The following is a 17,070-nucleotide window of genomic DNA, read 5'->3' as shown; positions in this document are numbered from 1 at the left end:
TGCGTATTGTTTTTGTGAAACTTCGATTCCGACTTTTGGTAAATTGTCATTTCCCAAGATATTTCTTTCATGACCTTGAGTTAGGAAGAAGTGACATTCCTTGTGGGACCATCCATTTGAGAAAATTGGGACAATTACTTTTCCAGTGATATTTATTGCATTGTTCGTAAATCCACAATAGAGTTCCTTGGTAGCCTTATCCACTGGATATATTTTCACGTAGGGGTCTCGTAGTTTCAACTCGTGTAACACATTCTGTTTAAGGAAGCTTACAGGGCTTGCTGAATCCACCTGTATGTTGAGAATTACTTGGTTTTCATTTCCTAAGCCGATATTTAGTAGTTTCTTCAGTTCCTTTCCTTGATCGTCGTATATAGTTGTAACGTTTAATACAGAGTAATCATCGTTATCGCTTTGTCCAGACTCTGACCATGCGTTGATTACTCCACAGCATTCTCTATTAGCGTGGTCAATATGTACATCTGGTTGTTCCGAAGGATAATGATGATCTGTATTATTTACAATTTGACTATCCACAATATTTACATTTTTACGGCGTGATTTACAGAGTCTAGTAAAATGTCCTACATATTTACAAGTCGTATCATATTCACATGTTGTATCTTTAGCAGGGCAAACCGCTAGATGTCCTTTTGTAAAATTTCCGCCGCATTTCATACATGTGTTATTTCTTTCGATGTTTAGGGTGAGTTCTCTTTTTACAATAAAATGATTAAAAGATTTGTTGGAAGAATATCCGCTGGATTTAAAAGTACTCGTCATCTTGATGTGGTTTGTAATTCCTTTTTTGTCAATCAGTGCTACGTTTAAGGCTTCTAGTGGTGGTAAGGTTTCCGCGAGGAGTTTCCGTTGGATATCTGAATTCTTCATATTATTAATAAAAATATCTCTAATCCATTCATCTTCTCCTGTGGGAATGTTACATCGTTTTGCCATTTCTGCCAGTGCCCGCCAGAATTGTTCTAATGATTCTCTGTCCCTCTGTTTTCTGTTTAGGAGTTTGTGTCTTTCGAAGGTTATGTTTGTTTTTCTCACAAAAGCTGTGGACAAATTTTCCCAAAATTCTTTGAAAGAAATTTGTAGAACTTTGACTCTCGTGAACTTTTGGCCGAATATTTTCTTTCCTTCGTTTCCGAGGGCTAGATAAAGTATGGATCTTAGTTTTTTGTCCGCCTCTTCCAGTCTCATGCCGTTGAATTTCTTGGTTTCTGACTTTATTGAGGCCATTTCTTCATCATCGAATCTCTTTTGTTCTTGAATATTCCTCTCGATGCGTGATGTTTTTTGAGCGTCGGATTCGTTTTCCGGCCGATTTTCCAATGTTGGGAGAGGTGGGTGATATCGTTCCGTTGGATTCAAAAGATTTTCGATGTCGATACTCTCTTTCGCGATTATTGCTAGCTGGAATAGATCGCTCCACTCTTCCCAAGGAATTGGTGGGTCCACTGTGTGGTTTTGCCAAAATGAAGGTATACCTCTCACGTTTGATTCGTTGCTGTTTGACTGCGCCATGATAAAATGTTCCTTTGTTACGGTAAATTCTACTTAGTTACAAATAAGATATGTTTAAAAAGTGAATTAATCTCTAAGTTAAAACATTAAAGAGTGAACGGTCATTCTCTCCGTCGGAGAGAATGAAGATAGCAAGGTCAAATGAGATTAACCAGTTAAGATACTTTAAAGTAATTAGTGAAATAAAACGAATGGTAAGAATCACAACAGCTTCCCAGTTTGCCCACAAGACCTACTTGCCAATAAACACCTTACTTTTACCATTTTGACCTTCGCCGCCCCGCTAGCTTCGTGCGAATATCTCAGATTTTAAAAAAAAGGATTTTGACCTGGAAGCAAACGTGCCTCACAATAGTATCGAGTTAATAATTTTATCGATCTAGTGTGTCCAGAAACAATAGTTTTTCGCACCAAGAGATGATAGACGAAGCTCCCCTCCCAAAGTTCTCTCCATAAGTTGAAAAAAAAAAACATCTTGACTGGGCGCTCTATCGCCCAAATATGACCAAATACAGTCCCTTCCTTAATATTTAAATCAGTAGGATAGGCCGCAATGTCTCCATAAACTCCCCTATGCCTTGGTCCCAACGCAGCGCTCACTTTTTAAAGTGTCCTCAAAATAAGACGAACTTGACCTCAATATACTTGTGGCTTCGGCGGATGGAGGAGTCGCAACGTTTCGTGGAATCTGCAAGAGCATGCTGGACTTGGCCCAAACAGCGGGCCAATAACAAATACAAATAATTTTGGAGCAAAGAAACGATGAAAAATAAATAAATACTACGTAGTGAATGGTGAATGGGTGAGGCGTATGTCTAATTGAAAAAATGTTAATTTTCTGTCTGCTTTTTGTTTTTTTTTGCTCAAAACCTGTTTTTTTTTTTGCAATCGGGCAGTATGAGCAGTAGATAATAATCTTATTAGTAAATTTGAGTTCAGGTGTATTGTTTGTTCCTCAATTTCTAACGAAGTGTCTGTTCGATTAATCGACAACTTTATATCCTGTTGACTATTTAGGATATTGAATCTATTCGCAGATTTTCCACTGTATTCTTCTTTAACATTGTGCTCTTAATTTACCAGGTTATATTCAATTTTTTTCCTTGGTAAGATGAGTTTCAGTCAAACAAAAGAAGGAAAAAATATTTAAACTCAAAATGAGTGCTGAAACTGACCATTCGCTTTTAAGCTTCTTTGTCTTGCAGATATATGGTCTATGGATTGATACTTTCACCAGCATGTTTGCGTAACAGATCTAACTCTCTTTCTGTGATCTTTTGCAGATAAAGTCATGTTAGATTCTTATCAACGTTGGCTTCGATCTTCAATTCAGAGCTCCTGTTGACAATCAGAAAAGTGTGCTACTTGAATCTATGAGCACTGGTGTGTCACCGGGAGGTGATTTGAGGTCGCGTGGTACAGCTGCAGGCAGTGGGGGTAATAAAAAGATGCTGGCTTCAAATATTCTAGGCTCTGGATCTAGTAGGGCAGAGTATTACAGAGTTAGAAATGAACAAAGACCGGTTCCTGTCTATTCGTCAATGCAGGTAATCAAAATCACTTTCCTTATTTTGGTTTAAACATAATTTTCTACTGTGCAGCTAAAGTTCGTTGAAGGCATTTTTATCGGTGAGTTATGCTAATCAATTTAAAATTTAGTTACTCAAAAGAGCTGGTATCACGAGTGTAAAATGTTAAGAATTTTTTTTATCATGATAATGGTAAATGCATTAAAATCAGTAATGAGTGTAGTCCAGTAATTCTGGTTCCAATTTTTTCCCAAAGGGTTATCACGTATATTAGTACTATTTCAGACAATCCAATTTTCAGATTTGAATTCACAATAATCCTACCCCCTAAGTGACATGCCAAGGTTGACCACAATTTTTTAAAAGGCTATCCTGAAAAAGAGAACATTAAAAAAATTTTGAGGCATTAGCTCTGTAAATATATAGTTAATCTTGGTTAATTAGAAATTGATCAATGGCTTCAGAATAACTAGTTGGTTTCAGTATAAATCAGCCCCGTCCAAGGTGCCTTGGAAATCTGGAGGCGTTAGCTCTGTAAATATATAGTTAATCTTGGTTAATTAGAAATTGATCAATGGCTTCAGAATAACTAGTTGGTTTCAGTATAAATCAGCCCCGTCCAAGGTGCCTTGGAAATCTGGAGGCATTAGCTCTGTAAATATATAGTTAATCTTGGTTAATTAGAAATTGATCAATGGCTTCAGAATAACTAGTTGGTTTCAGTATAAATCAGCCCCGTCCAAGGTGCCTTGGAAATTTGGAGGCATTAGCTCTGTAAATATATAGTTAATCTTGGTTAATTAGAAATTGATCAATGGCTTCAGAATAACTAGTTGGTTTCAGTATAAATCAGCCCCGTCCAAGGTGCCTTGGAAATCTGGAGGCGTTAGCTCTGTAAATATATAGTTAATCTTGGTTAATTAGAAATTGATCAATGGCTTCAGAATAACTAGTTGGTTTCAGTATAAATCAGCCCCGTCCAAGGTGCCTTGGAAATTTGGAGGCATTAGCTCTGTAAATATATAGTTAATCTTGGTTAATTAGAAATTGATCAATGGCTTCAGAATAACTAGTTGGTTTCAGTATAAATCAGCCCCGTCCAAGGTGCCTTGGAAATTTGGAGGCATTAGCTCTGTAAATTTATAGTTAATCTTGGTTAATTAGAAATTGATCGATGGCTTCAGAATAACTAGTTGGTTTCAGTATAAATCAGCCCCGTCCAAGGTGCCTTGGAAATTTGGAGGCATTAGCTCTGTAAATATATAGTTAATCTTGGTTAATTAGAAATTGATCAATGGCTTCAGAATAACTAGTTGGTTTCAGTATAAATCAGCCCCGTCCAAGGTGCCTTGGAAATCTGGAGGCATTAGCTCTGTAAATATATAGTTAATCTTGGTTAATTAGAAATTGATCAATGGCTTCAGAATAACTAGTTGGTTTCAGTATAAATCAGCCCCGTCCAAGGTGCCTTGGAAATTTGGAGGCATTAGCTCTGTAAATTTATAGTTAATCTTGGTTAATTAGAAATTGATCAATGGCTTCAGAATAACTAGTTGGTTTCAGTATAAATCAGCCCCGTCCAAGGTGCCTTGGAAATTTGGAGGCATTAGCTCTGTAAATTTATAGTTAATCTTGGTTAATTAGAAATTGATCAATGGCTTCAGAATAACTAGTTGGTTTCAGTATAAATCAGCCCCGTCCAAGGTGCCTTGGAAATCTGGAGGCGTTAGCTCTGTAAATATATAGTTAATCTTGGTTAATTAGAAATTGATCAATGGCTTCAGAATAACTAGTTGGTTTCAGTATAAATCAGCCCCGTCCAAGGTGCCTTGGAAATCTGGAGGCATTAGCTCTGTAAATATATAGTTAATCTTGGTTAATTAGAAATTGATCAATGGCTTCAGAATAACTAGTTGGTTTCAGTATAAATCAGCCCCGTCCAAGGTGCCTTGGAAATTTGGAGGCATTAGCTCTGTAAATATATAGTTAATCTTGGTTAATTAGAAATTGATCAATGGCTTCAGAATAACTAGTTGGTTTCAGTATAAATCAGCCCCGTCCAAGGTGCCTTGGAAATCTGGAGGCATTAGCTCTGTAAATATATAGTTAATCTTGGTTAATTAGAAATTGATCAATGGCTTCAGAATAACTAGTTGGTTTCAGTATAAATCAGCCCCGTCCAAGGTGCCTTGGAAATTTGGAGGCATTAGCTCTGTAAATATATAGTTAATCTTGGTTAATTAGAAATTGATCAATGGCTTCAGAATAACTAGTTGGTTTCAGTATAAATCAGCCCCGTCCAAGGTGCCTTGGAAATCTGGAGGCATTAGCTCTATAAATATATAAGTAATCTTGGTTAATTAGAAATTGATCAATGGCTTCAGAATAACTAGTTGGTTTCAGTATAAATCAGCCCCGTCCAAGGTGCCTTGGAAATCTGGAGGCATTAGCTCTATAAATATATAAGTAATCTTGGTTAATTAGAAATTGATCAATGGCTTCAGAATAACTAGTTGGTTTCAGTATAAATCAGCCCCGTCCAAGGTGCCTTGGAAATTTGGAGGCATTAGCTCTGTAAATATATAGTTAATCTTGGTTAATTAGAAATTGATCAATGGCTTCAGAATAACTAGTTGGTTTCAGTATAAATCAGCCCCGTCCAAGGTGCCTTGGAAATCTGGAGGCATTAGCTCTGTAAATATATAGTTAATCTTGGTTAATTAGAAATTGATCAATGGCTTCAGAATAACTAGTTGGTTTCAGTATAAATCAGCCCCGTCCAAGGTGCCTTGGAAATCTGGAGGCATTAGCTCTGTAAATATATAGTTAATCTTGGTTAATTAGAAATTGATCAATGGCTTCAGAATAACTAGTTGGTTTCAGTATAAATCAGCCCCGTCCAAGGTGCCTTGGAAATCTGGAGGCATTAGCTCTATAAATATATAAGTAATCTTGGTTAATTAGAAATTGATCAATGGCTTCAGAATAACTAGTTGGTTTCAGTATAAATCAGCCCCGTCCAAGGTGCCTTGGAAATCTGGAGGCATTAGCTCTATAAATATATAAGTAATCTTGGTTAATTAGAAATTGATCAATGGCTTCAGAATAACTAGTTGGTTTCAGTATAAATCAGCCCCGTCCAAGGTGCCTTGGAAATCTGGAGGCATTAGCTCTATAAATATATAAGTAATCTTGGTTAATTAGAAATTGATCAATGGCTTCAGAATAACTAGTTGGTTTCAGTATAAATCAGCCCCGTCCAAGGTGCCTTGGAAATCTGGAGGCATTAGCTCTGTAAATATATAGTTAATCTTGGTTAATTAGAAATTGATCAATGGCTTCAGAATAACTAGTTGGTTTCAGTATAAATCAGCCCCGTCCAAGGTGCCTTGGAAATCTGGAGGCATTAGCTCTGTAAATATATAGTTAATCTTGGTTAATTAGAAATTGATCAATGGCTTCAGAATAACTAGTTGGTTTCAGTATAAATCAGCCCCGTCCAAGGTGCCTTGGAAATTTGGAGGCATTAGCTCTGTAAATATATAGTTAATCTTGGTTAATTAGAAATTGATCAATGGCTTCAGAATAACTAGTTGGTTTCAGTATAAATCAGCCCCGTCCAAGGTGCCTTGGAAATCTGGAGGCATTAGCTCTGTAAATATATAGTTAATCTTGGTTAATTAGAAATTGATCAATGGCTTCAGAATAACTAGTTGGTTTCAGTATAAATCAGCCCCGTCCAAGGTGCCTTGGAAATCTGGAGGCATTAGCTCTGTAAATATATAGTTAATCTTGGTTAATTAGAAATTGATCAATGGCTTCAGAATAACTAGTTGGTTTCAGTATAAATCAGCCCCGTCCAAGGTGCCTTGGAAATCTGGAGGCATTAGCTCTGTAAATATATAGTTAATCTTGGTTAATTAGAAATTGATCAATGGCTTCAGAATAACTAGTTGGTTTCAGTATAAATCAGCCCCGTCCAAGGTGCCTTGGAAATCTGGAGGCATTAGCTCTATAAATATATAAGTAATCTTGGTTAATTAGAAATTGATCAATGGCTTCAGAATAACTAGTTGGTTTCAGTATAAATCAGCCCCGTCCAAGGTGCCTTGGAAATTTGGAGGCATTAGCTCTGTAAATATATAGTTAATCTTGGTTAATTAGAAATTGATCAATGGCTTCAGAATAACTAGTTGGTTTCAGTATAAATCAGCCCCGTCCAAGGTGCCTTGGAAATCTGGAGGCATTAGCTCTGTAAATATATAGTTAATCTTGGTTAATTAGAAATTGATCAATGGCTTCAGAATAACTAGTTGGTTTCAGTATAAATCAGCCCCGTCCAAGGTGCCTTGGAAATCTGGAGGCATTAGCTCTGTAAATATATAGTTAATCTTGGTTAATTAGAAATAGATCAATGGCTTCAGAATAACTAGTTGGTTTCAGTATAAATCAGCCCCGTCCAAGGTGCCTTGGAAATCTGGAGGCATTAGCTCTGTAAATATATAGTTAATCTTGGTTAATTAGAAATAGATCAATGGCTTCAGAATAACTAGTTGGTTTCAGTATAAATCAGCCCCGTCCAAGGTGCCTTGGAAATCTGGAGGCATTAGCTCTGTAAATATATAGTTAATCTTGGTTAATTAGAAATAGATCAATGGCTTCAGAATAACTAGTTGGTTTCAGTATAAATCAGCCCCGTCCAAGGTGCCTTGGAAATCTGGAGGCATTAGCTCTGTAAATATATAGTTAATCTTGGTTAATTAGAAATAGATCAATGGCTTCAGAATAACTAGTTGGTTTCAGTATAAATCAGCCCCGTCCAAGGTGCCTTGGAAATCTGGAGGCATTAGCTCTGTAAATATATAGTTAATCTTGGTTAATTAGAAATAGATCAATGGCTTCAGAATAACTAGTTGGTTTCAGTATAAATCAGCCCCGTCCAAGGTGCCTTGGAAATCTGGAGGCATTAGCTCTGTAAATATATAGTTAATCTTGGTTAATTAGAAATAGATCAATGGCTTCAGAATAACTAGTTGGTTTCAGTATAAATCAGCCCCGTCCAAGGTGCCTTGGAAATCTGGAGGCATTAGCTCTGTAAATATATAGTTAATCTTGGTTAATTAGAAATAGATCAATGGCTTCAGAATAACTAGTTGGTTTCAGTATAAATCAGCCCCGTCCAAGGTGCCTTGGAAATCTGGAGGCGTTAGCTCTATAAATATATAAGTAATCTTGGTTAATTAGAAATAGATCAATGGCTTCAGAATAACTAGTTTGTTTTAGTATAAATCAGCCCCGTCCAAGGTGCCTTGGAAATCTGGAGGCGTTAGCTCTGTAAATTTATAGTTAATCTTGGTTAATTAGAAATTGATCAATGGCTTCAGAATAAGCTTTAAAAGAATAACTAGTTGGTTTCAGTATAAATCAGCCCCGTCCAAGGTGCCTTGGAAATCTGGAGGCGTTAGCTCTGTAAATTTATAGTTAATCTTGGTTAATTAGAAATTGATCAATGGCTTCAGAATAAGCTTTAAAAGAATAACTAGTTTGTTTCAGTATAAATCAGCCCCGTCCAAGGTGCCTTGGAAATCTGGAGGCGTTAGCTCTATAAATATATAAGTAATCTTGGTTAATTAGAAATAGATCAATGGCTTCAGAATAACTAGTTTGTTTTAGTATAAATCAGCCCCGTCCAAGGTGCCTTGGAAATCTGGAGGCGTTAGCTCTGTAAATTTATAGTTAATCTTGGTTAATTAGAAATTGATCAATGGCTTCAGAATAAGCTTTAAAAGAATAACTAGTTGGTTTCAGTATAAATCAGCCCCGTCCAAGGTGCCTTGGAAATCTGGAGGCGTTAGCTCTGTAAATTTATAGTTAATCTTGGTTAATTAGAAATTGATCAATGGCTTCAGAATAAGCTTTAAAAGAATAACTAGTTTGTTTCAGTATAAATCAGCCCCGTCCAAGGTGCCTTGGAAATCTGGAGGCGTTAGCTCTATAAATATATAAGTAATCTTGGTTAATTAGAAATAGATCAATGGCTTCAGAATAACTAGTTTGTTTTAGTATAAATCAGCCCCGTCCAAGGTGCCTTGGAAATCTGGAGGCGTTAGCTCTGTAAATTTATAGTTAATCTTGGTTAATTAGAAATTGATCAATGGCTTCAGAATAAGCTTTAAAAGAATAACTAGTTGGTTTCAGTATAAATCAGCCCCGTCCAAGGTGCCTTGGAAATCTGGAGGCGTTAGCTCTGTAAATTTATAGTTAATCTTGGTTAATTAGAAATTGATCAATGGCTTCAGAATAAGCTTTAAAAGAATAACTAGTTGGTTTCAGTATAAATCAGCCCCGTCCAAGGTGCCTTGGAAATCTGGAGGCGTTAGCTCTGTAAATTTATAGTTAATCTTGGTTAATTAGAAATTGATCAATGGCTTCAGAATAAGCTTTAAAAGAATAACTAGTTTGTTTCAGTATAAATCAGCCCCGTCCAAGGTGCCTTGGAAATCTGGAGGCGTTAGCTCTATAAATATATAAGTAATCTTGGTTAATTAGAAATAGATCAATGGCTTCAGAATAACTAGTTTGTTTTAGTATAAATCAGCCCCGTCCAAGGTGCCTTGGAAATCTGGAGGCGTTAGCTCTGTAAATTTATAGTTAATCTTGGTTAATTAGAAATTGATCAATGGCTTCAGAATAAGCTTTAAAAGAATAACTAGTTTGTTTCAGTATAAATCAGCCCCGTCCAAGGTGCCTTGGAAATCTGGAGGCGTTAGCTCTATAAATATATAAGTAATCTTGGTTAATTAGAAATTGATCAATGGCTTCAGAATAAGCTTTAAAAGAATAACTAGTTGGTTTCAGTATAAATCAGCCCCGTCCAAGGTGCCTTGGAAATCTGGAGGCGTTAGCTCTGTAAATTTATAGTTAATCTTGGTTAATTAGAAATTGATCAATGGCTTCAGAATAAGCTTTAAAAGAATAACTAGTTGGTTTCAGTATAAATCAGCCCCGTCCAAGGTGCCTTGGAAATCTGGAGGCGTTAGCTCTGTAAATTTATAGTTAATCTTGGTTAATTAGAAATTGATCAATGGCTTCAGAATAAGCTTTAAAAGAATAACTAGTTTGTTTCAGTATAAATCAGCCCCGTCCAAGGTGCCTTGGAAATCTGGAGGCGTTAGCTCTATAAATATATAAGTAATCTTGGTTAATTAGAAATAGATCAATGGCTTCAGAATAACTAGTTTGTTTTAGTATAAATCAGCCCCGTCCAAGGTGCCTTGGAAATCTGGAGGCGTTAGCTCTGTAAATTTATAGTTAATCTTGGTTAATTAGAAATTGATCAATGGCTTCAGAATAAGCTTTAAAAGAATAACTAGTTTGTTTTAGTATAAATCAGCCCCGTCCAAGGTGCCTTGGAAATCTGGAGGCGTTAGCTCTGTAAATTTATAGTTAATCTTGGTTAATTAGAAATTGATCAATGGCTTCAGAATAAGCTTTAAAAGAATAACTAGTTTGTTTTAGTATAAATCAGCCCCGTCCAAGGTGCCTTGGAAATCTGGAGGCGTTAGCTCTGTAAATTTATAGTTAATCTTGGTTAATTAGAAATTGATCAATGGCTTCAGAATAAGCTTTAAAAGAATAACTAGTTGGTTTCAGTATAAATCAGCCCCGTCCAAGGTGCCTTGGAAATCTGGAGGCGTTAGCTCTGTAAATTTATAGTTAATCTTGGTTAATTAGAAATTGATCAATGGCTTCAGAATAAGCTTTAAAAGAATAACTAGTTTGTTTCAGTATAAATCAGCCCCGTCCAAGGTGCCTTGGAAATCTGGAGGCGTTAGCTCTATAAATATATAAGTAATCTTGGTTAATTAGAAATAGATCAATGGCTTCAGAATAACTAGTTTGTTTTAGTATAAATCAGCCCCGTCCAAGGTGCCTTGGAAATCTGGAGGCGTTAGCTCTGTAAATTTATAGTTAATCTTGGTTAATTAGAAATAGATCAATGGCTTCAGAATAACTAGTTTGTTTCAGTATAAATCAGCCCCGTCCAAGGTGCCTTGGAAATCTGGAGGCATTAGCTCTGTAAATATATAGTTAATCTTGGTTAATTAGAAATTGATCAATGGCTTCAGAATAACTAGTTTGTTTCAGTATAAATCAGCCCCGTCCAAGGTGCCTTGGAAATCTGGAGGCATTAGCTCTGTAAATATATAGTTAATCCTGGTTAATTAGAAATAGATCAATGGCTTCAGAATAACTAGTTTGTTTCAGTATAAATCAGCCCCGTCCAAGGTGCCTTGGAAATCTGGAGGCATTAGCTCTGTAAATATATAGTTAATCTTGGTTAATTAGAAATTGATCAATGGCTTCAGAATAACTAGTTGGTTTCAGTATAAATCAGCCCCGTCCAAGGTGCCTTGGAAATCTGGAGGCATTAGCTCTATAAATATATAAGTAATCTTGGTTAATTAGAAATTGATCAATGGCTTCAGAATAACTAGTTGGTTTCAGTATAAATCAGCCCCGTCCAAGGTGCCTTGGAAATCTGGAGGCATTAGCTCTATAAATATATAAGTAATCTTGGTTAATTAGAAATTGATCAATGGCTTCAGAATAACTAGTTTGTTTCAGTATAAATCAGCCCCGTCCAAGGTGCCTTGGAAATCTGGAGGCGTTAGCTCTGTAAATTTATAGTTAATCTTGGTTAATTAGAAATTGATCAATGGCTTCAGAATAACTAGTTTGTTTCAGTATAAATCAGCCCCGTCCAAGGTGCCTTGGAAATCTGGAGGCGTTAGCTCTGTAAATTTATAGTTAATCTTGGTTAATTAGAAATAGATCAATGGCTTCAGAATAACTAGTTTGTTTCAGTATAAATCAGCCCCGTCCAAGGTGCCTTGGAAATCTGGAGGCATTAGCTCTATAAATATATAAGTAATCTTGGTTAATTAGAAATTGATCAATGGCTTCAGAATAACTAGTTGGTTTCAGTATAAATCAGCCCCGTCCAAGGTGCCTTGGAAATCTGGAGGCATTAGCTCTATAAATATATAAGTAATCTTGGTTAATTAGAAATTGATCAATGGCTTCAGAATAACTAGTTGGTTTCAGTATAAATCAGCCCCGTCCAAGGTGCCTTGGAAATCTGGAGGCATTAGCTCTATAAATATATAAGTAATCTTGGTTAATTAGAAATTGATCAATGGCTTCAGAATAACTAGTTGGTTTCAGTATAAATCAGCCCCGTCCAAGGTGCCTTGGAAATCTGGAGGCATTAGCTCTATAAATATATAAGTAATCTTGGTTAATTAGAAATTGATCAATGGCTTCAGAATAACTAGTTGGTTTCAGTATAAATCAGCCCCGTCCAAGGTGCCTTGGAAATTTGGAGGCATTAGCTCTATAAATATATAAGTAATCTTGGTTAATTAGAAATTGATCAATGGCTTCAGAATAACTAGTTTGTTTTAGTATAAATCAGCCCCGTCCAAGGTGCCTTGGAAATCTGGAGGCATTAGCTCTATAAATATATAAGTAATCTTGGTTAATTAGAAATTGATCAATGGCTTCAGAATAACTAGTTGGTTTCAGTATAAATCAGCCCCGTCCAAGGTGCCTTGGAAATCTGGAGGCATTAGCTCTATAAATATATAAGTAATCTTGTTTAATTAGAAATTGATCAATGGCTTCAGAATAACTAGTTTGTTTTAGTATAAATCAGCCCCGTCCAAGGTGCCTTGGAAATCTGGAGGCATTAGCTCTATAAATATATAAGTAATCTTGGTTAATTAGAAATTGATCAATGGCTTCAGAATAACTAGTTTGTTTTAGTATAAATCAGCCCCGTCCAAGGTGCCTTGGAAATCTGGAGGCATTAGCTCTATAAATATATAAGTAATCTTGGTTAATTAGAAATTGATCAATGGCTTCAGAATAACTAGTTGGTTTCAGTATAAATCAGCCCCGTCCAAGGTGCCTTGGAAATCTGGAGGCATTAGCTCTATAAATATATAAGTAATCTTGGTTAATTAGAAATTGATCAATGGCTTCAGAATAACTAGTTGGTTTCAGTATAAATCAGCCCCGTCCAAGGTGCCTTGGAAATCTGGAGGCATTAGCTCTATAAATATATAAGTAATCTTGGTTAATTAGAAATTGATCAATGGCTTCAGAATAACTAGTTGGTTTCAGTATAAATCAGCCCCGTCCAAGGTGCCTTGGAAATTTGGAGGCATTAGCTCTATAAATATATAGTTAATCTTGGTTAATTAGAAATTGATCAATGGCTTCAGAATAACTAGTTGGTTTCAGTATAAATCAGCCCCGTCCAAGGTGCCTTGGAAATCTGGAGGCATTAGCTCTATAAATATATAAGTAATCTTGGTTAATTAGAAATTGATCAATGGCTTCAGAATAACTAGTTGGTTTCAGTATAAATCAGCCCCGTCCAAGGTGCCTTGGAAATTTGGAGGCATTAGCTCTATAAATATATAAGTAATCTTGGTTAATTAGAAATTGATCAATGGCTTCAGAATAACTAGTTTGTTTCAGTATAAATCAGCCCCGTCCAAGGTGCCTTGGAAATTTGGAGGCATTAGCTCTGTAAATTTATAGTTAATCTTGGTTAATTAGAAATTGATCAATGGCTTCAGAATAACTAGTTTGTTTCAGTATAAATCAGCCCCGTCCAAGGTGCCTTGGAAATCTGGAGGCATTAGCTCTATAAATATATAAGTAATCTTGGTTAATTAGAAATTGATCAATGGCTTCAGAATAACTAGTTGGTTTCAGTATAAATCAGCCCCGTCCAAGGTGCCTTGGAAATTTGGAGGCATTAGCTCTATAAATATATAAGTAATCTTGGTTAATTAGAAATTGATCAATGGCTTCAGAATAACTAGTTGGTTTCAGTATAAATCAGCCCCGTCCAAGGTGCCTTGGAAATTTGGAGGCATTAGCTCTATAAATATATAGTTAATCTTGGTTAATTAGAAATTGATCAATGGCTTCAGAATAACTAGTTGGTTTCAGTATAAATCAGCCCCGTCCAAGGTGCCTTGGAAATCTGGAGGCATTAGCTCTATAAATATATAAGTAATCTTGGTTAATTAGAAATTGATCAATGGCTTCAGAATAACTAGTTGGTTTCAGTATAAATCAGCCCCGTCCAAGGTGCCTTGGAAATTTGGAGGCATTAGCTCTATAAATATATAGTTAATCTTGGTTAATTAGAAATTGATCAATGGCTTCAGAATAACTAGTTGGTTTCAGTATAAATCAGCCCCGTCCAAGGTGCCTTGGAAATTTGGAGGCGTTAGCTCTATAAATATATAAGTAATCTTGGTTAATTAGAAATTGATCAATGGCTTCAGAATAACTAGTTGGTTTCAGTATAAATCAGCCCCGTCCAAGGTGCCTTGGAAATTTGGAGGCGTTAGCTCTATAAATATATAAGTAATCTTGGTTAATTAGAAATTGATCAATGGCTTCAGAATAACTAGTTGGTTTCAGTATAAATCAGCCCCGTCCAAGGTGCCTTGGAAATCTGGAGGCATTAGCTCTATAAATATATAAGTAATCTTGGTTAATTAGAAATTGATCAATGGCTTCAGAATAACTAGTTGGTTTCAGTATAAATCAGCCCCGTCCAAGGTGCCTTGGAAATTTGGAGGCGTTAGCTCTATAAATATATAAGTAATCTTGGTTAATTAGAAATTGATCAATGGCTTCAGAATAACTAGTTGGTTTCAGTATAAATCAGCCCCGTCCAAGGTGCCTTGGAAATTTGGAGGCATTAGCTCTATAAATATATAGTTAATCTTGGTTAATTAGAAATTGATCAATGGCTTCAGAATAACTAGTTGGTTTCAGTATAAATCAGCCCCGTCCAAGGTGCCTTGGAAATCTGGAGGCATTAGCTCTATAAATATATAAGTAATCTTGGTTAATTAGAAATTGATCAATGGCTTCAGAATAACTAGTTGGTTTCAGTATAAATCAGCCCCGTCCAAGGTGCCTTGGAAATTTGGAGGCATTAGCTCTATAAATATATAGTTAATCTTGGTTAATTAGAAATTGATCAATGGCTTCAGAATAACTAGTTGGTTTCAGTATAAATCAGCCCCGTCCAAGGTGCCTTGGAAATTTGGAGGCGTTAGCTCTATAAATATATAAGTAATCTTGGTTAATTAGAAATTGATCAATGGCTTCAGAATAACTAGTTGGTTTCAGTATAAATCAGCCCCGTCCAAGGTGCCTTGGAAATCTGGAGGCGTTAGCTCTATAAATATATAAGTAATCTTGGTTAATTAGAAATTGATCAATGGCTTCAGAATAACTAGTTGGTTTCAGTATAAATCAGCCCCGTCCAAGGTGCCTTGGAAATTTGGAGGCATTAGCTCTATAAATATATAGTTAATCTTGGTTAATTAGAAATTGATCAATGGCTTCAGAATAACTAGTTGGTTTCAGTATAAATCAGCCCCGTCCAAGGTGCCTTGGAAATTTGGAGGCGTTAGCTCTATAAATATATAAGTAATCTTGGTTAATTAGAAATTGATCAATGGCTTCAGAATAACTAGTTGGTTTCAGTATAAATCAGCCCCGTCCAAGGTGCCTTGGAAATTTGGAGGCGTTAGCTCTATAAATATATAAGTAATCTTGGTTAATTAGAAATTGATCAATGGCTTCAGAATAACTAGTTGGTTTCAGTATAAATCAGCCCCGTCCAAGGTGCCTTGGAAATCTATCTTGCTAGCTATCTTCCTCAGTGTGGTAGGGACAACCCTTCTGACTACTGGCTGTCTCATGCTCTCTGGACACGTAGACGTCAAGCACTTCCCTCCAAACAGAACCTGGCCCATGATAGTCTTAGGTATCATTTGTTTTTTTTTGTCAAATGTTACTTGTGGTTCACATTAGCCGTACATGAAACCATTTGTTATATAACCTAACTCCGTTTTTACAGTCGATTTTTGGACCTATATAATTTATTGCAATAATAATTATTTTTTTGCTTCCTTATTGAGCGAATCTTTAGAAAAAATTTTAAGGTCGATCAGTCAAAATTGTATGTTGTAATTTGGTATCAAAATTGACACTTTGGACGATGAATGTGCTGAGTTTTTAAAAAAGGGACGGGGTTGATACGGCTGTCAAATCCCCTCCCGCCTTCTCTAAATCCGCCCATGATTTCATGTATTATTTACCTGATAACTGTAACTTACTAATAGTAACTAACAGCTACATAGTCAATTTTGTACTTTTTGTTACAGTTGAATTCGGGAAATAAAGAATTGTTCTCAATCGAATTTGTTTTTTGTTGTTGTTGTCCAGGTGCGATCATGTTCATCCCTGGAGTGTATCACGTGAGGGTGGCCCTCATGGCCTGGTGGGGATACGAGGGATACTCCTTCGACGACATCCCCGACTACGACTGACTCACTCACTGAGTGGCTGACTCGCAGCAACACGAGACACGACAAGAGAACTTACCATATTTGGAAAGACTTAAATCGAGGAGTGCAATGCTGCAATGGGCCGAATTTGAATGATGATTGCAGCTTTTTGTCAGTTATGTAATAGTAGTCTTTAGGACGCGGACGAAAGTGAAGGAAGTTCAAAGATGATGCAATTTAATGGTCACAAAATGTTACATATTGTCAGCTTAGAATAAAGGTTTTGAAGGTTAAAGTAAAATTTGGATGTTCCGTGCTGCAGTAGAATTAATTCATGTCATTGTTTCCTATTTGGATAACGATTGTTTCGTTATTTCAAAAGTCATATCATGTCATACTTGTTTGTATTGTGTTTATGTATAAATAACTATTTTCTCATTAGTATTTAATTTTTTTTGGGTATTTAATTTGACTTCTTTTTTGCAGTAGGTTATGAATGCAAAGCTAATGAATGGTCACAATTGAATTTTTTAGTTCTAGTTTTTTGATTTATTAACTTGAATGTTTTTTTTTCACCTATTTTGAGATGTACCACTGTAAATGTTGAACAGAAT

General features: G+C 36.1%; 1 protein-coding gene across 1 annotated transcript; it reads left to right on the top strand.

The window, feature by feature from the left end:
• The first annotated feature begins 2,800 nt into the window (after nucleotides 1–2,800).
• LOC134854287 (transmembrane protein 230-like) lies at nucleotides 2,801–16,995 on the top strand. The gene is made up of 3 exons (XM_063870482.1): nucleotides 2,801–3,080; nucleotides 15,771–15,933; nucleotides 16,395–16,995. The coding sequence occupies exons 1-3, from the start codon at nucleotides 2,907–2,909 to the stop codon at nucleotides 16,496–16,498; spliced, it is 441 nt and encodes a 146-aa protein (XP_063726552.1). The 5' UTR covers nucleotides 2,801–2,906; the 3' UTR covers nucleotides 16,499–16,995.
• The last annotated feature ends 75 nt before the right edge of the window (nucleotides 16,996–17,070 follow it).

This window comes from Symsagittifera roscoffensis, chromosome 9, assembly GCF_963678635.1.
Source record: "Symsagittifera roscoffensis chromosome 9, txSymRosc1.1, whole genome shotgun sequence".
NCBI classification, from domain to species: domain Eukaryota; kingdom Metazoa; phylum Xenacoelomorpha; order Acoela; family Convolutidae; genus Symsagittifera; species Symsagittifera roscoffensis.
The sequence above is the reverse complement of the archived record's forward strand: the minus strand, read 5'-3'. Positions and strand labels throughout refer to the sequence as shown.